This window comes from Ursus americanus, chromosome 17, assembly GCF_024610735.1.
Source record: "Ursus americanus isolate L20-20 chromosome 17, mUrsAme1.1.p, whole genome shotgun sequence".
In the NCBI taxonomy this organism is placed as follows: Eukaryota; Metazoa; Chordata; class Mammalia; order Carnivora; family Ursidae; genus Ursus; species Ursus americanus.
Genome location: NC_142143.1, coordinates 44,479,750 through 44,507,653, shown reverse-complemented (window position 1 = coordinate 44,507,653; position 27,904 = coordinate 44,479,750). Strand labels below are relative to the sequence as shown.

General features: G+C 39.0%; 1 protein-coding gene across 1 annotated transcript in view; it reads right to left on the bottom strand.

Moving 5' to 3' along the window:
• Positions 1–27,904, bottom strand: part of PTPRR (protein tyrosine phosphatase receptor type R) — a 238,570-nt gene that overhangs the window by 196,450 nt on the left and 14,216 nt on the right. The window contains exon 2 of the mRNA XM_045789581.2: positions 17,894–18,192. Coding sequence (XP_045645537.2) covers positions 17,894–18,192 — 299 coding nt within the window. The remainder of the gene's footprint in view (positions 1–17,893; positions 18,193–27,904) is intronic.

Here is a 27,904-nt window from a genome sequence, read left to right as displayed (position 1 = left end):
CCGTATGTTGTACTCAGACTGCTCAGATCTCTCCCAGCCCCTGGCCTCGTTTGGATCTACTTAGAGGATACTCCAAGCCTTGATCACTCTCTTTGAGGGCAAAATTATATATCTGAAGCCTCATTCATTCCCTTAGCACAAGGCTCGGATCCATAGCCCATCACGTAGAGCAATATACATTATCATGGCAGTAGCATTAAAGCATGCTATACGAATAAATCCTTTGTTGGCAATATTTGGAAAAATTATATGGGGAATATCTCAGGAGCTGAGTGTTGCTGGATATCAAGACTTCATTCATCCCAGATATTGTGGAAATTTGGTGGCACTATTAGAGTAAATTATTCTCTGCTGATGGAAGTGTAGACCATGACACGCTGTTAGACTATTTCTGAGCAGGGTATCTCTTGTCACCTCCAATCACACCTTGGCCTCATTTCCATCAGGCCTCCTTTCCACAGTGGGGAAGGCTGGGAGAGTTTAGAAAGGTAACAATACTGGCTTTCAGAGTGGTTCTTTTGAATCTGATTTTAAAAAGATACACTTAGGGGCGCCTGGGTGGCACAGCGGTTAAGCGTCTGCCTTCGGCTCAGGGCGTGATCCCGGCATTGTGGGATCGAGCCCCACATCAGGCTCCTCCGCTATGAGCCTGCTTCTTCCTCTCCCACTCCGCCTGCTTGTGTTCCCTCTCTCACTGGCTGTCTCTATCTCTGTCGAATGAATAAATAAAATCTTTAAAAAAAAATAAAAAAATAAATAAAAAGATAGACTTAATCTTCATGAACAGAAAATAATGAAAATAAATTTAGTAATCTTATTTTTTAATGCTGCACTCATGTAGATTTTTCATAGACTATGAACAGAATTGCAGTGATATTTAATTTCTTTTAAAGTTCATTTTATTTTTTAAAGGTTATTTAAAATATGGATATCATAGAATTTAGGTTCAGATACAACTTTTATTTCATGTTTGTAAAATTAGCTACTCTTATTTCTACAGAAGATCATATAATGACACATTAAATAGGCTTCACAAAGGCAGGCAAGTTCAGTGCACAGACACTGCAAAGGGTCTGCCTGAGTTCAAAGCCTGGCTCCAGGGCCTGGCCTGTGATGTACTGCCCATTTTAAATGTCTTTCAGAGAAACAGTGGCAGAAACATCCTGATGTCTACCAAGTCAACTATTCCAGTCTTTTTGGGGCCAGGGTAGAGGTGTGATAATGAAAATCTCTAAATGAGATGAGTTTGGGAGGAGACCCGTTCATAGATAGTAACTCAATAAATGGTAGCTATTATAATCCATCCAGAGATTTCTGATGTTCCTACTGGAAGAAAGATAACACTAAATGTGAAAATAATTTTATGATACCTGCATTTATGCATAATGTAATTATTTCAAAGTGTTTTTCATCACTAAAATCCTTGTGAGTGAAATGGAGCAGATGTCAATATCCTAATTTTTTGTAAGAAAAATTGAGATTCAGATTAGTATCTGATTCAAGATGCTTTGATCCCTGATGAGCTTTCAGTCTCAAGCAAGCCACTTCACATTTCTGAGACTACGTGTGAAATGAGTGAGTTAGACAGGTGGGGTATCAGACCACTTCCGCTATTAGCACTCGTATAAATTTGGAGATCAAGTAGTTGCAACAAGCCAGACTTCACTGTGTGGTAAACTGATCAGGTTGCCAACTTTCCAGGATTTGGAACTGAGCTTCAAGACTCACTCCCTCTCATCAGTGTCCAGGAGTAATATTATTTCCTTCACTGAGAGTTCTATTGACTGACGATTAAATGTTTTGGGCAGGGGAGCCTGGGTGGCTCAGTCGTTAAGCATCTGCCTTCGGCTCAGGGCATGATCCTGGATCCCTGGGATCGAGTCCCGCATCAGGCTCCTCCGCTGGGAGCCTGCTTCTTCCTCTCCCACTCCCCCTGCTTGTGTTCCCTCTCTGGCTGGCTGTCCTTCTCTCTGTCAAATAAACAAATAAAGTTTTTTTTTTTAAAGATTTTATTTATTTATTTATTAGACAGAGATAGAGACAGCCAGCGAGAGAGGGAACACAAGCAGGGGGAGTGGGAGAGGAAGAAGCTGGCTCATAGCGGAGGAGCCTGATGTGGGGCTCGATCCCATAACGCCAGGATCACACCCTGAGCTGAAGGCAGACGCTTAACCGCTGTGCCACCCAGGCGCCCCAACAAATAAAGTATTTTTAAAAAAATAAAAAATAAAAAAATAAATGTTTTGGGCAAATACAGTCATCTGGTTTTTATGTCCAAACTTTTTAAACACAACAGAGACAACCATGTAGGTAGGGCGGAGGGGTCACTTGGGAGGCCACTGGAGTCAGGCACAGACAGTGCCACTGAGATATTCGGAAAGGAGTGGGAAACTCACAAAGAAGACAGACTGCACAATGCAATCAAGGAAAACAACTGATCTGGAATATTCAAAAAAGGCAAGTTATTCTTTTTAAAGAAACTAGAAGCTCAATAAGTTAAAGGGGGGGGCTTTTTTAAAGAAACGAGAAGCAATAATAAGATATAAATTTATATTTATCATCACACAAAAAAAGAGTGATAACACCACTGCTGATAGAGATGGAGGGTAGCTACTTTAGCACTTACTGGTAAAAATGAAAGTTCCTACTACTGTTGGGAAACAAATCCAGTTGTATATTATTTCAACATAGCAAGCTCACTTTTGGGAATCCATTCCACAGAAATAAAAGCATTAATTAGCATGTAGCAGCGTACGTAGAAAAATGTGTTTACAACATTAGTCACAAGGCCAGAAACAAGGGCGGAAACAATGTGAATTAGTATTAATGGAGGAATGGTTGAATAAATGTGGTATAACCACACCATGAAGCTATAAACCCCATTAGAAAGAATCAGTCACGATCATCATGACCATTGATTAGAAGTTTTTCATGAACCCTATCATTGGGAAAGAATGGGGGGAGGAAAGCAGAGAAGCGTCTAGAATATATTATATCATTTTTGTGGAACACAAAATGACAAAATCCTACTACAGGTACATATGCGTATATATGCACATCTCTGTGTGTGAGTGTGCATGCATGTGCCTGTGTTTGTATAATTATATGAGCATAAAAAAAATAAACCAAACAATACACCTTAGATTCTGGTGTGAATGATCAGGAGGGTATGGGGCTTCAACAGAAGGAGATGAAGCAGATAAAGGGAAGGAGGAGAGGGGAAGCCACACACACACAAAAATATTAAACAAAAGTGACTGCAATAAAAAATGAAATGAATGATTTCTCACTTATGTAGAACTACACGTGCTTAAGTTTATCCACCTATAAAGAAACTAGGGAAAGACAAATGAGAAAGTTAAATCTGCCTTTGCAAGAATGACCATGATATATTGTTACACAGGAAAAAAAGTCACAGAGGTTGTTTTTAAAAGGAGACAAATGTAAACATCTGAACACAAACCAATTAAAGATTCGTATAGCAAAAGACACCATAAAAAAGAGAAATGACAGCCTGGGAAGAAATAAATGCAACCCCTACGGCAGACAAAGAGATTATGTCCCAGTAAGCAAAGAGCTTCTACAAATTGTTAAGAAAAAGATAATTAACCAGATATGCAAGTTACAAATAAGCAACTGCATGAGAGGAAATCCACATAAGCAATACACAAGGGATGTTCAGTCCTTCGTATCATCGTGGAAATGCAAACGTAAGCAATAACGAAGTACAGCTTTTACTCCCTTGGTCAGCAGAAATGAAGAACGACAACTATCTTCTGCTGGGGAGACTGAATCAGTCAGGCACTTGTCTACGTTACTGGTAAGAGGGTGAATTGCTACAACTGTTCAGAAAATAAAAATTTAGTGATATATTAATTAAAATACTTTAATCTCTGTTTTGAAAATCTCTTATCCAGATATATAAAATCTGTGAATGAACAAACAATATACATTTATGTACATACACACACACATGTTATATACATATATAAACATAAATATATATGTTCCTTTTTCTCCAAGGGTATATATACAAGATATTTATTGTGGCAGTTTTGTTGGGGCAACTACAAAACACAAAGCAAGAAAACTGCAAACAACCTGGATATACACTGAATCTGAAGACTAGTTTAAGAAAGTATGGTATACATATAAACTTGAAAATTAGGCAGCTATTTCGAAGAAATAAATCAAATTTATATCTAAAGACTTTGAGGTACATCTATGACTTATTATTTTTAAGAAAAGCCAGTTGTAGAGTAAGTATGACCAAGTCTTAAAACATAATAAAATACATATGTATTTAAAATAGAGAAATGTATAATATAAATTAAAAAGATTTACATCCCTACACAACTGTAAAGCTTCAATTACCTGGGGCATGTGTTTATGTGTGTGGAGTCTTTTTTACCTGATCTTCCCTAATAAATTGGGAATAAATTATTAGGTTATTAATAAAATATTAGGTTATCAATAAGTTATTCTGCATTTGGAATAATAATACCTTTAAAAAAATTTAAAAAAAATCTTCTTTGTAGCAGAGGTTCCTGACAATACAGCTAATGTTGAGATCCTAAAGGCAATCGACACATTATTTTACTTCAGAAAATTTTAGATTTATTTTATTTATTTATTTGAGAGAGAGAGAGAGACCACGAGAGTGGGGGGAGGGCCAGAGGGAGAAGAAGAGAAATCCTCAAGCAGACTCCTTACTGAGCATGGAGGCTGATGCAGGGCTCGATCCCAGGACCCTGAGATCATGACCTGAGTGGAAATCAAGAGTCAGATACTTAACTGACTGAGCTACCCAGGCAACCCATACTTCGAAAATTTTAGGTGAAAAGAAAGAGCTGCATGTGGGAGCACGTGACAAGAGGGGACCACCGAGCAGGTGCTGGCACATTCTGGCTGATGGAAAAGATGGTTAGGCTTTCAGCAGGTGAGAGAAGCTGGTGGGAGTTCCACAAGAAGATGGCTCATGGCAGCAGGAAAAGCTACCAGCAGGTAGAGGAGAGGGCTGGCTGTGAGATCCGAGTCCAAAGACAAAACAAGTAATAAGGCAGGTCTCCAGGCTCAGAAGAACTGAAGTGCTAGTTGGAACAAAGCAGACACTCAGGAAGGGAAGATGTCAAGAAGCCAGGTAATTAGCAATGGCATGCAAGCAGGGTTTTAGTCAAAGGGCCACCGCATGGGGCTGTGAGAGCCATGTGACGTGCAGCTTCCAGGGATGCTGTTGGCTTAAACTACTTTGCAAAGGGTACCTCCTATATTTATACAACAAGGCAGGAAGCTGCTACAATGCAGAGATTTTACCCCGAGATCAGAGGAGATAAAAATCAACAATTCTGCTAATTATCGTCACCATCATCACCACCACCACCATGACTGTGACAGCTGACATTATGACAATATGTTATGCTTTATGGAACAAATTTATTGTTCTAGAAAGAATCAAAGGAGGTAGCCAGGTCAGGTATTATGATCACCGTTAACATGAAAAAACAAAGACTCAGAAATGTTCATTGACTTGCCCAAGATCTCAAAGGTAGTCAATGGCCACACAGGCATTTGAACCCAGGATGTTCCTTCTAAAACCACAGGTTCCCACTGTCTTAACTGCTCACAGTGAGAATGGAGATTGGTCCCTAACACTGGGATTGGCCTGCTGAGCAAAGAGCCAACAGATCACTGTACACCTTGTATTTTTCATACGAACTATATTTTCTTGTTTTTTTAAACCTAATAGGTAAACAAATTTTCCCTTCAGGGGATTTCTTGCTGTGTAACATTTAGACTCAACCTGTCCATACTCATGGCTATTTTGATGGAGTGAATATTTGTTTAGACAGAATGTGTTACAAAAAGGACCTACAGCAGCTTACGAATGAAAACACCTACAATACAAAATAAAACTGAATAAAAAGTGAGGAAATGAGGAAATCGAATTAGAAGGAAAATGAGCGAAGAAAAGCAAACATCCACCCAAGAATGCAGTTAGTTCACAAAATAAATAAGGCACTCAATAAAGTTCTCTATATTTGCTAGAGGTGGACCGCAAATTGGGCTCTCAGCAGGAAGAGAAAGAAGGAAACATGATTCACAGCATTTAAAAGATGTAATTACAAGCCAACCAGTGGCTCAGGAGAAATACAAGTATTCTTGGTACTAAGACTGAGAAGTTATATTTTCCTTTGTTCCATATAATGCTAATAATAGCAGACAATTTTTATAAGGATCTTACTATGTGTCAGGCCTGATGCTAAGTGTTTCGAATGCTTATCTCATCCAGGTCCCACAAAAATTCCACAGGATGGGTTTTATTAGTATTACTTTTTTACAGTTGAGGAAACTGAAATACAGAGATGGTAAGTAAGTCCCTGGGGGGGAAAAACACAATTCATAAGTGCCTGATTTGAGATTCCAACACAGCTCTGCCGACTCCAAAGCTATTCCTCTACCATGTGACTTCCATTTAGAGGCTATGCCTTCATCCAATCCTTAAGCATCCTTGAATATCCAACAGAATCCCTCAAGATCCAACATCATGTAGTTCCCACCACGCTCTCGCTGCCGCTGGATTTTTATTTTGTTTTCTTCATTGCACTTAGGACCACCTGAAATTATCGTGTTCAATTATTTACTTATTTTATAGTCTTTCTCCCAACTACAGAGCTGCAATGATCTTATCTTTTTAATCTTCTATCCCAAGTCTGCTTTACTGCCTAAAACATAGCAGGCATGCAGTAATATTTTTGAATAACTGAATGTTTCAAGGAGCAAGGAGTAGGTGTCTATTCAACATGTTTGCATGTCTGAAAATCCAGTTACTTCTACCTATTCTTTGCTCCTTACGGATATTACTCACGTATTCTTCCCCAGTCTCCATGTCTTATACCAAAAATGCACTGTGTCCTCTAACTTGGCTATTTTTCATAATCCAGCTTGACATAGACTTGATTTTATTCATTTGATCTTATAATTTCAAAAAAATATGCTTAAGAATATAGATGACACCATCATTTGTCACACGTGAGGAGATTTTTTTTTTTATTCATTTGTCCATAAAAAATGATTGCTGATTTTTAAAAGCCGACATTCGAAGAATTTGCTCCATGGCCTCTTCAGCATAGATTTTGTTATTTGCTGCCCAATACGTACTATTTATTTATTTATTTATTTACTTATTTATTTATAAGATTTTATTTATTTATTTGACAGAGAGAGACAGCCAGCAAGTGAGGGAACACAAGCAGGGGGAGCGGGAGAGGAAGAAGCAGGCTCCCAGCGGAGGAGCCCAATCCCAGAACCCTGGGATCACACCCTGAGCCGAAGGCAGATGCTTAACGACTGCACCACCCAGGCACCCCCAATAGGTACTATTTAAAAAACAGACCAGTTCTGAAAAAGAGAGAAAGCAACATGTGCTTAAAGCACAAAGAACCAACATAAACTTGTTCTGGTTAAATACCCAATTCCAGTTGCCATGTTTTCAGGTAGGAAAAAAAAATCAAATTCATAAACAATGCAGCTTCACTAGGCCCATACTGGGAGCATGAGATAATTAGGGGGTTTTTTGAACTACAGACACACAAACACATATAAAACCCCAAGACATTCAGGATAATTGATTGGAGGACATTAATAAATGCAATTCAGGAAATCCCAGAATAAGACAGATTCTTAGCCGTGATGGTCTTGATGCATATTCTCAGTATTCTCTAAAGCTTTCAGGATTTCTTGGAATTTGTGTCACGGCTGTCATTTCCGGAAAGGAGGGCAAGTAAATCTCACAAACACATCTCCTCCTGCAATCTTAGAAACTGTGAACAGGTAGCTTATCCTGCAAAATTGGTTCTTCCTCTTCTTTTTTCTTTGAAGTTATCTGTTGCTAACTTATTGTTTTAATAAAAAGATGAAATCATATGAAAATGTAGGCTAAATGGACAGATATGTAAAGTTGATGATATCCTCTTGATTTATTCGTCTGGACTCAAATGGTCCAAATATGGCATATAGGTAATGAAAGAAACAATTTAGGACAAGAATAATGGCTAGATTATACTTTCATACCTTAAAAACAAAATCTGGAAAAGATTTAAAGTACAAGATTATGACTAAACTTATAAAAAGACAATGATAAGTGGTTACGGTGATGTGATATTGTGATTTATAACTTAAAAAAATTTTTTTTTGGTCTTCATCCATGGTTCCTGTCACAAAGCTCTTAAAACCCTTGTAGTTTCCTATCTAACAGCAATAGGGGCATCTTTAGGCATACTGTTTAGTTTCCAGGTCCATACGGGTGAAATAAGTGTCTTTCATTATTCACAACAAGACCTTTCACTTGGTTTTATGATAATAAGGTGGCTTTTGGGAACACCCTAAAGTTGGGCAGTCAGGTGGCCAATGGCACCAACCAAGTGATTAGAGGGACAGAACTTTCAGGCCTACCCCTCACCCTCTGGGAAGATGAGGGAAGCTGGAGGTTGAAGAATCACCAATGAGCAATGATTTAATCAATCATGTCTACATAAGGAAGCCTCCATAAAAACACAAAAGAACAGAGTTCGGAGAGCTTCTGGGTTGGCGACAGAACAGCACACCCAGAGAAGACATGGAAGCTCTGCGCTCTGTCCCCTTGTCCCATGTCCTTCCTATTTGCCCAACGCATCTCTTCCCCTTCCTGATGCCTGACTCATAATAGCTTTTAGAATTCACTGGCAATCTAGTAAGTCAAAGGATCTGATGTTGTCTCCAAGTAGACAGTGTCAGAACTGAGGGAAATCATAGGACCACCAGCTGGTGTCCCAGAATTGCTTGGTGTGGGGAAACCCACCCCCTCTTCACATCTGGTGGCCAGACATGTCTTAAATGAAGTATGGAGGGTAAAGAGTAGAGGAGAGAGACACAGGAGGCATTTTCCCTTTACATTCTGGTGGGAGAAGTGGGCTTTGCTGAAACAGTCTTGGCTCATGGAAATGCGGTTTGGAAGAGAAAGGATGACAGGGCAGGGGGTAAATGGCAGGGGGTAAATGGCAGGGGGTGGCCATATGGTCACTCGTGGTATGAAGCTGCAGCTCTGCTATGCCCAGTTACGAAAGGTAAAAGCCACGGATGAGGAAGCTTTGTAACTCTCCCGGGGAGAGAACCTTCCAAAGACTTTTAGCTCCCGTGTTTTCCTAAAACAAGAGAAAGGAACAAATTGTTTCCGTCATCAGAGCTACAGAGATCAAGTTGAGAGAACTAAGGCATTTGCTAAAGGGTACCAAACCCGTCATGCACAGGCAGGGTCAGAAGCCCAGAAAGCCCAGTATAATTTTCCATTAGCAGTTAGGTTTTAAAGTGGAGCATTTTATAGTTCCAACAACAAAACAAACAAACAGAAAACCTAAGCATGATTCATAGGATTTATGATTAGAAAAAAAGAAAGAAAGAAAGAGGAAGAAAGAAAAAGGGGCAAAGTCACTCACAGAGGGTACAAGAAGAGTTCTTAACAACCAGAAGACCCACAGCACCATTTTTAGAGACCTGTCAAGAAAATATTTGCTCCAAAGGAAAGGTACCTTCTTTGTTCCTCTGCAGACACCATTTGTTTTTACACTATTGGGGGAATTTTATTACAAAGAGTTTTTAAGCGCCAACACAAAGACACAAAGCACTTTCCAACTTCCTCAATGAAAAATCCTGAAATACATTTTATGTGTTCTTAATAGCACATCCTCTTTTTGTCCTACTAACTTCTATGACTGCTTTAAATATTTCCCTTGCTTTAGATTTAAGGTTGATGGAACATAAATAATATGGCCACGTGAAAGAAAAAATAGACCTCATATTACAATTATATATAGAGTTCATAAAGAGAGTAGTTTCCCTTAGGATAACCTCCCTAAATTTCTCAATAATATTAATCAGGCAGTTGCAATGAAAAGAATACTATGTTTCTCACAGTTGACATTTATTTCTCCTAAGAATTAGCTGCCTGAAACCACTGAGTGTATTGGGAATGTAAGTCAATACATAAAATGGTAAAATCTATTATACAATGGGATTTTTAGCAGTTGTTAAAAATGATGCTTTATAAGATAGTTGACGGCACCAGAAGATAACCAAAATGTACACTAAGTAAAAAAATAAATAAATAAAAGACTGCAGAGACACCTGGGTGGTTGGTTGGCTAAGCATCTGCCTTCGGCTCAGGTCATGAGCCCAGGGTCCTGGGATCGAGTCCCACATCAGGCTCCCTGCTCAGTGGAGAGTCTGCTTCTCCCTCTCCCTCTGCCCCCCACTCTTGATCTATCTCTCTCTCACACATTCTCTCTTTCGAATAAATAAATAAAATCTTAAAAAAAAACCCTGCAAGCTTTATGTATGCAGATTTCATATATCTGTAAAATAGTCTACACCTACATATATGAGACTATACAGATACACGTATCAATATGACATTATTATCTAACAGTTCAGGATTATTTTTATTCCTATTTTTCCTTCTCTATATTCCTAAATATTCTGAAACTCTATGAAAGTACACTACTTTTGGAGTCAAAACAAAAATATTACTAAATAGCCATTATCCAGTTAGTAGGATAATCAATTAAACCAGTTCTCTTAAGACTCCAGTCATCCTAATGTTGAGTCTAAATGATCCAAAACAAGCAGCTGCACCGAGCGGTACAGTGTCAAAACTTCACACAGATATTGCCTCAGCTTGACCTCTAGCATTTCCAGAACGTGTTCCAGCATCCTCCTTGCTACTTTAGTAGTGAGAAATGGAGAAAAGCAACAGATGGCGACAATTATGACTGTCAGGATGCCAAGCTCAAGAACGAAATTTCTACTTCACGACAATTTGCAGGGGTACAATAATATCTGGAGACGCTAAGCACAAGGCTTTCCAAAATGCAAATGTTTGGAATAAAAAGAAAGGTGATTATATAAGAAGAGCTGATAGTTTAACATGAAGCATTTAGGTTAAGAAAAGAGCAAAAATTTAGCCAAATTTTGAAGTAGATTACAGAATTTCTTTTTCTAGACTTTCTTAAAAATAAAATCTAATTTGACACTACAATTCCTTTCTGATTATAATCTCTAGACTGGCCATTACGGATCTTATACCTTTCATTCTCTGGCTTCAACATTATCTTGCAGCTATCAATGTGTGTACTTTCAGAGGATGAAAATTATTATCATTAGCTTAAATAAAATGTAATCCATAAGGTTAAATTGTCTATTGAGAAAATGTACAAAATTTTCCCAAAGCAAATGGCTTATGGTAAAATCTAAAATGTTTGAGTTTTGAAGTCAGACAAATTTGGATTTGTATTCTGCCAGTAGCACTTACTATGAACTGTAGGACCTGGAGAAAGTTACTGATGTGGGGCCTTAATTTCTTTATCTGTACAATGGAAACGAATCATGAGGGTTTTTTGATACTTGAAGGTTCTTCATAGACATAGTTCCTTCCATCATTACTCTATATGATGAAATTTCTGTAACTGTACCTTTGGCTTCAGCATACAGTTACCTTTCCTGAAGTTCACAGGTAAGAGTACATAACGAGCAACGGCATAATACAAAGATGCCCCAATTTTGCTATGAAGATCGTGGTACCCAAACTCTTAAGATAGTCCCCAATGATCCCAGCTCCTGGTATTCATGCCCCCTACGGTCCCCTCCCCAGGAGTATGGGCTGGACCTAGCAACTCAGTCCTAATGAACAGAAAAGGGGAAAAGATGGTGTGTGATTTGGAGACTAGGTCATCATGGCAGTGTGGTGTCTCTCTCTCTTCACATGCTCTGGGGGAAGCCATGTTGCGAGCAGCCCTGTAGAGGTGGCCACGTGTTGAGGAGCTGACGTCTCCTGCCAACAGCCACGTGAGAACGCTTGCAAGTGGAGCCTTCAGCTCAGTCAAGCATGCAGACGAAGCCCCTGCTGACAGCTTGAGTGCTTTAGCCCCTGAGGCAGAAGAACGACACAGCTAATCTGCTCCCAGATTCCTGACCTTCAGAAACTCTGTGAAATCCTAACTATTTCTCGTTTTAAGCTACTAAATGTTGAGGTAATATGTTACGCAACAATAAACAACTAATACACAGATCAAATCCAAAATGACAAAGTTGGTAGGGCCTACGGACAAAATACCATTTCCAAGGAAGACTGAAAAGAAGTTTCTAAAATATAACTACATTTCCTTGAAAATCAAGAAAGAGAATTACACATTTTATTATTTAACAAATGTACCACCATAAAACATTTTTCTCCCAGGCTTTTGTATCTACGCCCTCTAGGAACTTAGGACAAGTGTCTCAAGACTGTATTGGAAGACATCCGAGTCACATTCTTCATTACAGTAGGCTTGGGTCTTACATCCATTTAGCATTTTGGACTTGGTATTTAGTATTTGACCCCAATACCCTTCGCACAAAATAATTTCTAATTTTCCCAAAGCCTGCATTTGAATCACACTTTCTGTGAGTTGCCCACCATGAACCAGTCACTTAGTTCAGGAATGAACCCATGCACCTGCCTCCACTATAGCTCAACACAGCATTCCTGCCCCCCTCACCCCCCTGCCATATCAGCAGCATCAAAAACTGTACATGGACAACGGTGGTTTTCACAAATTTGAGACATTCTTGAGACATAACATCATGCATCTAACAGACTGCACTAAATCACTGTCCTAACTGGCAAATAGTCTGGGTATCGGGACATGGCCCGGGCACCTGAATTTTCTCCTTTGTCTGAGTGAATCTGCTGCCTACTTGGGCCACTGTCAGAAAGTTTAGAGTATAACCTTAGTCAGCCATTCCTGAGTACAAGAATCACATTATTGAGGACAAATTTTAAGTCCTCCTATCCTCATTATTTCTTGAAAGGCCTATTGTGTCTTAATAAAAATCAAAGTCCAGATACTCTGCTTTAGCATACATATAACCGGCATCTGACATCTATTTTATCTTTACTTGTTAATAGTGTCTCAATTTTTATTCAAGTAACCTCCCCTGCCATAAACAGCTTGTGGCCTTTTAGGGATGCTCTAGGACTAGGGCATGTAGTTCAGGTTTGAGATAATTAGCCTAGTTTTATCACTGGGCTGCAAGTTGTTCAGGGATGAAGTGAGTAATTAACTTAAATTGGACTAGTCATAGAAATGCCCAGGATATTACTGACGGTTGTGAAAGGGCCATTCTTTCCCCCTAATTATGAACCTGCAGAGATAAACCTCCAGGAGTCTCAGGAAACCATGTTGGGATGAAGAAGAGAGAATCAGTCTGAGAATGAAGTCACTCCAGGGAAAGCAGAGCTGGGAGACGGATCCTGGTCAATTATTTGTCTTTGATCAAACCATACCTAAAGCTACACACACTACAGAAATGTTTGTTACGTGAATCACGAAATTTTCTCAAGTTTGGTCTGGATTCTTGTCACTTGGCACAAGATATTCCTAACTAATAAACCTTCCCTGACATGGCAGAATTCCAATGGTAGGTACGTAGGTTAAATCACCTTTTGAGACATCCCCTACAACAAATACAAAATAATGATTAAAGCAATATGTCTTTTGAGGTGCCTGGATGGCTCAGTTGGTTGAGCGTCCAACTCTTGGTTTTAGCTCAGGTCATGATCTCAGGGTCATGGGATCTAGCCCCGTGTCAGGCTCTGCACTCAGCACTGAGTCAGGGAGATTCTCTCCCTCTCCCCCTCCTCCCCTCTGCTCTTCCCCCTGCTCTCTCTCTCTAAAATAAATAAAATCTTGCCAAAAAAAAAAAAAAAACAAACAATAATATGTCTTTTGAAAAAGTGTCCAACAATTACTTTATCCACAGAACACACTAAATGCTACAAAATTTATTTACTTTGTCAAAGTAATGACAAGGCTGGACCTTCTAAGCCTTTCAGATCACATCTAGAAATTATCTCTTTCCCTGTAAGATGAAACTCAAAAACTGGTCAACAGCAGAACCGAGCTGAAGTGAGGCATAATAAAGAGTTCAGGATGTAACCCAAACCCAGAGTTATCCAAAGCATTTGGTTTTAATGGTCTTCCAAATCAACTGCCTGATAAAAATATTTTCAAAGAAAGTTTGTGTCAAAAAACCAGAGAATGGGGGCGCCCGGGTGGCTCAGTCGTTAAGCATCTGCCTTCGGCTCAGGTCACAATCCCAGCAGCCTGGGATCGAGCCCTGCATCGGACTCCCTCCTTGGCGAGGAGCCTGCTTCTCCCTCTCCCACTCCGCCTGCTTGTGTTCCCTCTCTCACTGTCTCTCGCTGTCAAATAAATAAATAAAATCTTAAACAAAAACAAAAATGAAAACCAGAGAATGTCTGTGTGCTGGTCTGGGTGAACAGTGAGCAAGACAAGAAGCTTTAGGAGTCTAGAAAACTCACAGAGACCATGTGAGGCTCCTGGAAACTCTCCATCGTCTTCTTATGTGCTTAGAGAAGTCTTCTCTCTGTCCTGAGACCTGCCACTGTATCCCCTCTTTTCTCTTCCTTCCTCTCCCCCTTCCTTCATTCCTTCCCATTTTCTCCCCTCCACTTTCTTTTCCCATCATCCTCCTCTTCCTCTTATTCCTTCTCCTTCTTTTTCTCCCTTTTATTTTCCTTCCTATGAAGACCACCTCATAAAGTAAGCCATAATCCCCCCACCTTTTAGACTCCAAAGCCTTCCTAGTCCCAGTTTTCTCAGATTTTTCTCAGGCTAGAACATTCATCACTGGGCAACCTAGGCTGAACTTGTTGAACTGGAAAGGCCTGCAACTGCTTCCACGCTATCATTTTCCTTTCTTTTCTTTTTTTTTTTTTTAAGATTTTATTTATTTGACAGAGAGACAGCCAGTGAGGGAGGGAACACAAGCAGGAGGAGTGGGAGAGGAAGAAGCAGGCTCCCCGCGGAGGAGCCTGATGTGGGGCTCGATCCCAGAACGCCAGGATCACGCCCTGAGCCGAAGGCAGATGCTTAACGACTGCGCCACCCAGGCGCCCCGCACGCTATCATTTTCATTCACACCTCTAGGTTCTCTCCTTCCAGATGTTGTGGTCTTGTGGCCTGATGTGTAACTAAGGAATTTCCAGCACACATTTGTTTAAAGCCATTTTCAGACTCCTACTACAGCACTGACCTTGAGGACATTCATATTCCCTCTATATTGCATTTGTACAGAAATCTTAATAACAGCTTCTTAATTGAGCTTCTGAAATGCAATTAGCATTCTTTGGGATAAACATTCTAATTATGCTATTCTCTCCTTGGAATAAATGAACTACAGATTTCCCTGATCATAAAAGAAAGGAGAAAAAGGGGGAAAAAATTCATTTGTGGACAAATGGTCTAACAAAATGCTTTGTGGAGATAACTGGGAATCAGAAAAGGAGGAGTGACACATACATCTCTCATGTCCCTGTTATATTTCTTATTCTACAATTCATTGTCTTAATGACGTCAGAAGCAAGAGGGAGAGAAAAAAACAGAGGAAGAGGAAAACAAGTCATATTTCCCTCTCAATGGAAATCTTAAAGGTTATATATATATATATGAAGTTGGTGCTGGTGTTTTTACTCCGGCTGAAAAAAAAAATCTGGTAATTTCCCTAATTCAGGAAACAAATACTCACAAACATTACTCATTTTGGTATAAATTAAGCCATAAAATAATTCTTTGGTACCACTGCAATATTCCTCAAGTAATACACTCTGTGTGTGTGTGTGTGTGTGTGTGTGCGCGTATAAAACACATGTAGGGGCACCTGGGTGGCTCAGATGGTTAAGTGTCTGCCTTGGGCTCTGGTCATGATCTCAGGGCCCTGGGATCGAGTTCCGCATCTGGCTCCTTGCTCGGCGGGGAGCCTGCTTCTCCCTCTCCCTTTGCCCCTCCCCCTGCTTGTACTCTCTCTGTCCCTCTCTCTCTCAAATGAATAAATAAAATCTTTACAAAAACAAAAACAAAAAACCACATGTACACCTTTGCTACCCAGTCATCAATCACTCTATCAAAGTCATTTAGCCACCAGAGTTATCTCCCTTTCATCACCTATACTTCATTTCTAAACATCTTTTCTGGAGAGAATGAACCTTCAAACCAGCTGATATTTGATTGAATGCTGACCGTCTGCTTTTTGAGTCCGTGGAACATTATTGATTTATTTAAAAATAACCCTACTTTCCTGGTTTTCCTACTAAATCACACATGCAAAGGAATGTCAATAGACTCCAGGAAACATGAACACCAGCAACGGTTGCAAGCTACCATAGCCACAGCATGGTTAGAGACCAGATCAAGAGGTTAGGGAAGGCTGCTACGAGGGCAAAATCGCCTGTTGCCTTCATGTAATCATCAGCCATGAGAAAAAGCACAACTTGGAAACTTCATGAGCTTCCAAACCACAAATATGCTAAAAGTGAAATGACCTGCCAGAATTCCTCATTGATGCCTTTTATCCTCCGTAATATTAAATTAACTAGACAGTACGTGACATTACAAGACAGAACAAACCTCTTGAACAGTAATTCACAGTGACTTTAAGAGTTGATAACTATGGGAATAGGATGGTCACCAGAGGAAGTATCTCCCACGAGCCCTAGCATTAACACAGGCACATCCAGATACAGCCACATCGTTAACATCATTTATCTTCACCAAATAGACAGAGTACATGGCTTTCACCTTCAGAACATCTGTTACTCATGTAAATGCTCAAAATTTGCTCAAGTATTTCAGGAGGCCAAGTGACCCACGTATTTTGTAACAAGAGCTCATCTTGTGTTCTCAATTTATGATTTTTTATTGAATTACTGACATTTCCTCTCAGACATTTCCCAAGCAAAGCCAGAGATTCCATTTCATTTGTCTCTATTTCTGGATCCCCCAAATGACAACCGGATCATAATAAATACTCGGCGTATGCTAGTTGAAAGCATCAATGAATAAATCTTTGATTGTCAATACTGAGTAAAGTGTCCTTATGTAGCAGATAAAAAATAAAGGAAAGGAAAAAAAGGTTTATTAGATTTAATAACATTTGGCTCATAGAGAGGTTGTCAAAATGCAAACATAGTCTATTTGAATGATCTTGGCCTTAAAAGTCAACGTATTTGATTATATTTGGGGGCAGAAATGCAACAACAACCATCTAGCTACTGATCTGTAGCTTTAATGTGTATCCTCCTGTTGTGACTTTAAACTTAAGAGGGACTTTAAACTTAGTCTAAATAGGGCATCAACCTCAGCATGTATTTAAACTATGATACCTCCATAAATTGGGAAACCCTGGCCTGGGTTACATACCCTAAGAATACAAACAATGGAACCACTGCATCATCTCGGTTAATAAAGGGTGATGCCTGTTCAGTGATACTAGGAATATTATCCATCAATTACCCTCAAACCATCTTATTTATTCCAGTGACAGAAAACTATCTACCCCCCACAACACCCCTTCCTTTCAGTGGTCTCTTCACTTGTTACAATTTGGGACAAGTGACCAGAGATCTTCAGTAAGTACTATTTATTTATGTAAACTGAGACTAAGCCCTATCTGCTTAGAACAGATTATCACAGAAGACAGAGGCTCGGTGCAGAATATTATCTACTATAACTGCAAGGCCTTCCTAAAGCCATTTTTTATTCAAATATTTATTAAGTACCTACCTGCGCCATGCACAGCATTCAGCACAGAGCATACAGACATGGTTTCTTAGTTCATGGGCTCACATTCACGAGGAAGCCAACAGACAATAATCAAGTAACAAAAAAGAAAAGAAATATCAAGGAATGAAAAATGCTGGGGTAAAAAATCATTGAGATCTGATGATAACTATTCACCATTAGGTTTTTTTCCCCAGCAGAGACCACAGAGGAAGGCATCAGCATCAGCATAACACAACACTTACCACCACAATTACATTTGCTGCAGGGACTGGAAGGTTTTCCACTTCAAGATCTTGACCAGCCATGGCCAGCAGATTGAGAGATGGGTCATATGCAGGTCTCGGAAACGCTGAATTAACAAGTTGGTGCCCTTTGTTTACTTGCGCTCTAGGAGAGGAATGGTAGCTATGTTTATATATCTTCTGTGGAGCTATATCCAGGCTCTTCTCAATGTCTTGAGAATGGTGATAAATGAATGCTGGCTTCCCACTCCTCTTCTGATGAATTGCCAAGAACTGATCATTATTTCCTGAAAAGCACCCTGAAATAGGGAGAAGGCAAAAACAAAAATCAAAGATCTTCGCTGAGATGAGTAGAAATATCTGATAAAGAGAATTACCTGTCCTCAGGCAGCTTTAAGGCTTGTGAAGAATTTAGAGTTGGTCTCCACCTTTTCCCCTGCTTCAGTTCCCCACACATAGAACACATGTGGTGGTTTGGAGGCATCTGAGAAACTTTGGGTGGACAGAAGTGGGTGTAGTTTGAAAAAGTCCTATTTATCAGATATTCTTACAGTCTTCCAGTCCAGAATTTCCTCCTTCATCTACACTCCCAGTTCTAACACCCAGTTGAGCTTCTATTCCTGAATGTCCTATCTGCTCCTCAAACGATAATCATTTATGTCATAGTTAAGCTTTCCTCCTTGTAATCAATAGCCTTTCGTACAATTCTTATTTTATACTTATTTTGTCTTGCTTATAGTTAGCAATGTATACTTTTTTTTTTTTAATGTTTGTAGAATATTTTAAGCTGAGGACAGAAATCTGAGGAGAGTCATTGTGGTCCCAACTTTCAATCCTATAACAGTATCCATTCTCTCCTTCTTTCTCAGTAATATGGCTGTCCAGATAACAAAATACATTCACCTTTATTTCTTCTGTTAGGTAAATATCCATGGACTTGAATAACATGTACATGTAAGCCAGAAGAATATCACTAGGTCAAGTATCAATTAGAAAAGCAAACTTAAGGGGCACCTGGGTGGTTCAGTCAGTTAAGCGGCTGCCTTCAGCTTAGGTCATGATCCCAGAGTCCCAGGATCGAGCCCCACTTCAGGGTCCCTACTCAGCAAGGAGTCTGCTTCCCCAGCTCTCCCTCTGCTCCTCCCCTGCTCATGTTCTCTCTCTCTCTCTCTCTCTCTCTCAAATAAATAAATAAATAAATAAACCTTAAAAAAAAAAAAGAAAAACAAACTTAAGATTGTCTTTATAAGATGATCAGCAGAGTAAGCAGATCACAGCATAGTAATGCCACCCACATAGTGCCTAGCAACCCTAGGCACCCCCGGATTTTCCCTTGGTATGTCAATGGCAATACTGTCTTTAGAAAATTACTTACCTCTTTTTACAAGAATTCTGGGGTGCCTAGAATATTCTTACTGAATATTTATAGTAGAGCATTGCTAGGTTTTACAATTTTTGCCCTCCATCAAGCCTTTTGTGACCAGCATATATTTCTAGCATCTTCAGCCATTCTGCCTGAAACATCTTTTAAACTTTTGCTTAGGGATATAAAGACAGGTGATTTTTTTTAGTCAGCTTTGGTGCTTTCTTCCATGATGGAACAGACAGTTTGGGAATCATCTTTGGGTACCAGTGACTTTAGCCTTCCAGATCATTCAAATAACAATTATATTTCATGTGAATTCTGAAATAGTAATAGAAACTAATCATCATATCTTCAATCCTGAGTTTGCTAAATAGATCAAACTTTTTCAAAAGCAATCAAGCTACCATAATTTGACAAAGATGATGACTTGACAGTGATGACCTTGAAATACCTATAAATTTTGTTTCTCTGATAAGAGTTCCTCAGATTTGGAAATGAAACTGTCATTAGGAACATATATGATGTTACGAAATTCAGAACAGAGTACTGCAATGTTATTACTCTTGCAGTGTTTTATTAATGGAGAACGGTGCTAAATTGGTTTAGATGTATATTGACTTTCTGACCACGAGGTGTTCATTTAGAACTTTACTAAAATGCATTTACTCACTAATACTACAGCATCCTGGAAGAGTTTCTGTATTTCTGAAAAGAGGACACTTTCTCCTCTCCCATCTTAGAGAACTGAATCTGATATTGTAAAGAGCAACAAAGAAGTAGTCAACTCAGAGTTAAGAAATAGAATGGATGTACTATTTTTATCTTAGTTGGTTTTTTTAATACTCCTCATTTAAATATGGTCTGTTGTTTTGGGAAAGACATACTATACGCTTGAATGAATTTAGGTTTCTCACCTAAGGGACTGGCCCTTCTACCAAAAAAAGGAATCTACAGTGTTCAGTGGCATGAAAACTATATCTGCCATGATAGTACCATTGAAATGGGCATGTTAATAAAGATTAATATGCAAAAAAAATAGGCCCTTGCAAGATTCAGGACGTAAAAGATAAAAGAGTGGGCAATGGGGAATTTCAATAAGAAAGAAGTGCTTACAGCTTGGATACTTAGACACAGCTTAGATCAGAGAATGCAGATGTATGAAGAGAGATGAATAAAGAAATGGGAAAGTTACATAATCATCTTCACGCTTTCTTTTTCTACACTAGCAATCACAGCAAACCTTGTCAGAGCCACTTTATTTAAATAAGATAGGTTAGTCCAACCAACGAATGTCTCTTGTGCTAAAACTGGCCTACAAAGAAAGGTGAAAAAAATCTAATTTTAAGTCCAATTATAACACAATTAAAATTTCCCAGACTTATCCAGTTGTGTATGGGAAAAGACCTACTCCTGCCCTGTCCTTAAGTAATGGAAACCCAATTAGCCGCATAATATTAGGAACCCCACCATAACCATTAGGCAGGAAAATTTTTTCAAAGTCTAAGTGTTGTGCTTAGATCCCTGCATCAGAATCACCTGGGATATTAAGATGGAGAGTCCTACATCCCAGCCTAGAACTACCAAAGCAGAATCTCTGGAGATGTAGCCTAGGAATATGGGTTTATTACTGAATTTTTCTCACATTCAAACTCTGAAGCTGAAGATGACTGAGCTAGTATCTGGAATTAGTTTTATCTTCTCTATCTTCAAATGCCACCTCTCTATTGCCTCCTTCACTTCAGCGTTACGAAAATACTCAAGTAAACAATTCCATAATGTTAAGATTGAGATGCCTATTAAATTTCAAGCTTCCAAATTAGAAATGTAATAGCTAAGTGTGTAGTTCATAGTTGGAGAGAGAAAGATAGATCTGTGAATCATCCAATACAGATAAAATTTAAAGCCAAGTAACTGGATGTTGATGATGAAAAGAAGACTATATAGGACAGAGCACTGTAGAATTCGAATATTTTCAGTCAGGGAGCTGAATGAAGCAGCCAGCAAAGGCAAGTGAGAAGGATGGTAATAGAATAGGAGAAAAACCAAGAAAGAGAGAAAAACTTTAGAAAGAAAATGTTTTAGAACCTCTATGTATTATAGGGTTTTAGACAGAGGCAACTGAAAAATCACTCTCATAGTGATGTCTCTAGAAACAAGTATGTAAATGTAACTTCCATGTGTTGCCATGGAAGAGAAGCCCCACTGAAGACACACTTATTAGAGATTTTAAAAATTACAAAGCACACTGAGACTACTGCCATGAGAGACAGAAGATGGAGTAAGTGGGAAGATTCTCACCCAAGAAAGAATTAAAAAAGAGAAAAATAAAGGAGGCTTTAAAATAAGTTGATTTAAAACACCCAAAGAAATAAAAGAAGAAAATAACAAGAATTTAAGGAAAAGGGAATAGGCCTGTTTCAATCCAGGTGGAAATCATAGAAACAAAAAATATAGTAATTGACAAAACTCAATGTACAGGTTATACAGTAGACTAGAAACCACTGAACAGAGATTTAGTAAATTGGAAAAGTTTAGATAACAATACAGGAAGCAAGGCACAAAGAAATTAAGAGAGAAGATGGGAAAAAGAAGGTGAGAGATTATGGGAGACTGGCTTTCCAGAGGGCACTCTGTGATCCACACCTACCGACATTCACATCCTTGTATGACCCCCTCCCATTGAGAGTGAGCTGGATCCCACGTGCGGCTTACTCTTAACCAACAGATAATGGCAAAGGTGATGGGATGTTACTTCTTTGATTAGGTAAAAAAAGATGTGACTTCTGTGTTGCTAGGAGACCTTCTCCTGCTGACTTTGATGAAGAAAGTTGCCTTGCTAGAGAAATCCATGTGAAGGAGGAGGCTTCTGGCCAACAGCCAGGAGAGAACTGAGGCCCTCAGTGCCATTGAATCGCGCCAACAATCATGTCAATGAGCTTGGAAGCAAATCCCTCCTCAGATGAGCCTTCGTTTAAGGGCCCAGCCCAGGCCAACACTCTAATTGAAGCCTTATGAGCGACCTTGAAGCAGAAGTCCCAGTTCAGCCATGCCCAGATTTCTGACTCACGGAAACTGAGAAATGGTAAATGTGTATTGTTTTAATCTATTAAATTCTAGGGTCATTTGTTATGTAGCAACAGGAAACTAATGCAGAGAGGTTGACAGATACTAAGCTGTTAAATACCTTTACTGAAGAAATGAAACATTAGAGAAATCAAACATTTTACAAAATTTAAGGAGGGAAATGACAAGATAAAATGAATATTTCGGAAAGATTCCCTAGCTATACAAGAAAATAGATTGGAAGGAAGCGAGAGTAAGTGCAAAGTTATCAGGTAAAATATTTTAGGTAACAGAATAGCCCCAGACTAGGTGGCAATAGAGGGATGGAGCAGAGGTGAATCTAGTTGAGAGATGATCCTTTCTACCCAAGGAGATTCATATATGTTGCCTACGTTGGATTCAGCTGCCTCTGCCTTTCGTAACTCCTGTATATAAATTCCCCAACTGACTAATATTGACCCGCAGGCAGACGCATTTAGCAGGAAGTTACAGAAGATAAGACCTTCCACTCTCAGCAACCTTAAAGATTTAAGGGTCAAAACTGTTGGGGGTGGTGGTGGTGATGAGGAGAACAAAAGCAAAAATATATATATATAGAGAGAGAGAGAGAGATCAAAACTTGCACACCGTTGATAAGTATCTGAGACATTCGGAGTGTAACATCCCTCAAGGAACTGAGGGCTTCCTTAATGTTAATGCTTTGCTAGAGGCAAAAAGCAATTTTAGCTTGACAATAGTCAGGCCTCCAGGATCCTGTAAGTCTTCTTTAACATATGAAAATCCCTTTGGAGACTTCCTTTATCTCTACCCTCCACCCCACCTCCAACTTAAAAGTCTATAATCAATTGCTCCTCACAATCACAGTGCAGCTCTTTCTGCCCCAGTGTCCTGTCCCTGTGCTTTAATAAAAGCACCTTTGTGCACTGACAGGAAAAAAAAAAAAAAAAGACATGGAAATCGAAAAGAAGAAGGAGGGGGAGGAGGAGGAGAAGTATTAATTCAATGATTGAGTTACTGTTCTGGGAAGGAACCAACAATGGGGTCTCAAAGGTAATTTTGTTTCTAATGAGTGACTGACTATACGGGGGTGCCTTTATTGAGAGAGAGAAATGTGAGTTTGTGGTGCCTATAATATATGGACGCAGAAATGTCTAGAGAGCAATTATATGTATGTGAACTCAAAAGGAAGCTCTGGACTAGAAATAAGTGCTAAAAACCATAAGCAAGCTGATGGAAAACTGACGGATGAGAGTGCCTAGAACAGTTGTGGGTGGAGAAGAACAAGAAGTCTGCAACCTAGACCCAAAGAAGCCCGTGTTGAAGGAGCAGTTGGAGACTGTGGACGTATGGAAGGCATGGGAAGAGTGCAACAAGGAGTCTGTGAGGGGCAGTGCCCACTGTCTGAACGCCTCAGAGTTCAAACAAGACAACCCTTAACATTTGCATGGGGTTAATTTACTTAAAATTCATCAAAGGACACCTGAGCCTGGATACTCAGAAGACCAGATTCAACATGGAAAAGGCTTGGGGAGAGCATTCTAGAAGCACTAAGCCAACCATCTTCCACTGTTGAGTCCTTGAACAAAAATAAAATAATTTTCAAGGATTTGAAAGGGTATGGAAGATTCAGAGTCTGGGTAAGATGGGGCAAACACACCCTGCTTTGGTGTTTACACTGAATAAAACCTGGGACAAAATGCATGAAACAGCTATTTGAGGACTCTGGAAAATAAATAGTAGCAGGGGGACTTAAAAGTTCCACAGCATCAGCAGGGAGTTTACCATCTCCCCCGTCCTTTCCCCACCCTCCCCTCCACTCTCTACTCAACCCCGTAGTGGATGCCAGGGTGCAGACAAAGACAGCTTCAGGGGAAACACTCTAAAACACTAGTTCTGAAAAAGGGAACTCATAATGCTAAAAGAGGCTGCAGGAATCTCCTCATTTTTCCTCTCTCTTTTCTCCATTCCCCAAGCAACGCCATGGCAGCAGTGGCCTTGGCCATTAATGAGAGTTTACGGGATTCAAAACTCTGCAAGAGGGGAGCTTTTCTTTCTCTCAGCTTAGCTACCATTCTAAGAGAGTGGAACCAACTGTCACAGCTTTTCTCTCTCTCCACACTCCCCCCCACTTGACCCTGGACTCTGAGGCAGTTGTAGAAATACAAGAAGCTCACTTCAACTATAACGATACAGATAGGTTTAATGTGAAAGGATGGAAAAAATATATATCATGCAAACACTAGTCAAAAGAAAGCCACTGTCCGACAACAGATTTCAGAGCAAAGAAAATTACCAAGGACAAAGAGACACATCACATAATAATGTAATGTGCATAATGACGTAATATATAATAATCCTAAATGTGTATACACCCCCCCAAAAAAGCATAAAAATACATGAAGCAAAAACTGACCAAAATGAAAGGAGAAGTGGGCAAACCCACAATTATAGTTGAAGATTTTAACATTCCTCTCTCAATAGTAAAACTAGTAGACAGAAAATCAGCAAGGGCAAGGTTATAAAGGAACAGAACATCACCAACTAACTGGATTTAACAGTATTTATAGAATGCTCCAACCAAGAACACGGAATACACATTCCTTTCCAGTGTACATGGGACATTCACCAAAATAGACCATATCCTGGGTCATAAAACAAACTTAGACATTTAAAAAAATTGAAATTATACAAAATATATTCTCTGACCATAATAAAATTAAACTAGGAATCAATAAAAGAAAACAAGAATATTTCCAGCCACTTGGAAATTAAACAGTATACTTCTAAATATCCTTGAGTCAAAAAGTAATTGCTAAATGAGAACATGTTTTGAACTGAACTGAAATGAAAATATAACATCATAATTCGTGGGATGCAATTGAAGCAGCACTGTTTAGAGGAAAATTTATAGCATTAAATGTCTTTAATAGAAAAGAAGAAAGGTCTCGAATCAATCATCTAAGCTTCCACTTAAAAAAACTAAAACAAAACAAAAACAGAGCAAAATAAATGCTAAACATGAAGAATGAAATTAAAAATTTAAAAGCAGAAATTATTACATTGAAAACAGGAAAACAACAGAGAAAGTTGATTCTCTGAGAACAGTAAAATTGATAAAACTCTAGCAAGACTCACAAAGAAACAGAGAAAACACAAATTATTGATCTCCGATAAAAGGAAGGCTATCAGTACAGACGCTGCAGACATGAAAAGGATAATGAGAAAACACTATGAATCATCCTTTGCATATAAATTCAACAACTTAGATGAAATGACCAATTCCTCAAAAACCACAGACTAATGAAACTCAAACCTAAGACGAAATACAGATCTCAAACTGTCCTAATATTATAAAAGAAATTAAATTTCTACTTAAAATTTAAAAAAAAAAAAATCTTCAGGATCAAACGGTTTTACTGGCAAGTTCTACCAGACATCTAAAGAAAAATATAACATCAACTTCACATGACCTCTGTCAGAAAATAGAAAAGGAACACTCCACAAATCATTTTATGAGGCCAAAATTATACTGATAACAAAACCAGAGAAAGTACTAAAAAGAAAACCATAGACCAATACTGCTCATGAACACAGATGCAAAAATCCTCAACAAAATATTAGCAAATTGAACGCAGAAATAATACAATGTATAATACGCCATAACCAAGTGGGGATTACCCTGGGAATGGAAGGCCTCTTCAATATTTGAAAAGCAATCAACATAACCTACCATGTTGACAGTCTAAAGAAGAAAAACAACATTATATCAATTGACGCAGAAAAAGCATTTGACAAAATGCGTATCTATTCATAGTTTTAAAAAAACTAGGCAGACTAGAAATAGATGAGAATTTCCTTTAAAAAGGCATCTATAATGGGGCGCCTGGCTGGCTCAGTCAGTACAGCATGTGCCTCTTGATCTCGGGGTTGTGAATTTGAGCTTCACGTTGGGTGGAGAGATTACTTAGAAGAAAAAAAAAAAGAAGTTTAATAAAATAAAATGTATTCCTAAAATTTTTAAAAAATAAAAGTAAAAATAAATAAAAGGCACCTACACTAAAGCCCACAGCTAACATTATGCTTAATAGTGAAAGACTGAATGCTTGCTTCCCATCCCAAGACAGAGGACAAAGCAACTATGACATCTTACCACTTCTATATATCATTGTATTAAAAGTCCTAGTCAGGGGGCGCCTGGGTGGCACAGCGGTTAAGCGTCTGCCTTCGGCTCAGGGCGTGATCCCGGCGTTGTGGGATCGAGCCCCACATCAGGCTCCTCTGCTGGGAGCCTGCTTCTTCCTCTCCCACTCCCCCTGCTTGTGTTCCCTCTCTCGCTGGCTGTCTCTATCTCTGTAGAATAAATAAATAAAATCTTTAAAAAAAATAAAATAAAATAAAAGTCCTAGTCAGTGCAATAAGACAAAGAGAAGAAGTGGGAGGCATGCATACTGGAAAAGAAGAAATAAAACGGTTCTAGTTGCAGATGGCATGATTATCTATGTAGAAAACCCCAAAGAATCCACCAAAATCTTCCTAGAATTCACAGGTGAATTTAGTAAGGCTGTAGAATACCAAGTCAGTCTGCAAAACCAATGGCATTTCTATAAACTAGCAATGTTCAACAGAAAACTGAAATTTTGCAAAAATTTATAACTGTTCTTAAAAATAAAATACTTAGGTATAAATCTAACAGATTATATATAGGATATGTATACTAAAAATTACAAAAGCCTGGAAAACAAATCAAAGAAGACCTAAATAAATGGAATGACATACCCTGCTCATGAATTGTAAGACTACACAATGAAGATGTCAATCATACCCAATTAAAATAAAAATCCCAACAGAATTTTTAAGTAGACATAGTTATGCTTATTCTAAAATTTAAATAGAAAGTCAAAATAAATAGAATAGCTAAAACAATACTGAAAATGAAAAGAGGAATAATACTGCCCAGTTCTAAGACTCACTATAAAGCTATAGCAATCAAGATAGTGGGTATTAGCAAGAAACAGATACAGAGATCAATGGAACAAAATAAAGATTCAAAAACAGATACAGAGAAAATATCACCACTTGATTTTTGACAAATGCAAAAATAAATAAAGAATCGTCTTCTCAAAATGACGCTGGGACTGTTGTACATCCATATGCAGCAAAATGAACCTTTATCTAAACTTCACACCTTACATAAAAATTAACTCAAAAAAGATCACAAATTAAATGGATAATTAACAACTGATGAAGGATAGTTGGAAGGCAGGCAAGCAAGGACCAGGGGCCCTCGCCCTAAGAGGAAACCACCCTTAAAAGGATTTTACACCGCCCTGGAAGGAGCCCGCCTCCCTTGCCATGTGCTAGATGACAAAAACCTGATTGGATGACAGGTGCAGGAAGGGCTAATCAGAGTAAAACAGCCCTCCAAGGAGGGATAAAAACCCCTAGCCTTAGAAACGCCGGTGGCAACCCTCTCGGGTCCCCTCCCTCCTCAGGAACTTTGTACTATCACCTTACCATGGCTCAATAAACCTTGCTTTGCCGCCCACCACTCTGTCTGGTCTACCTCTTCATTCTTCCAAGCT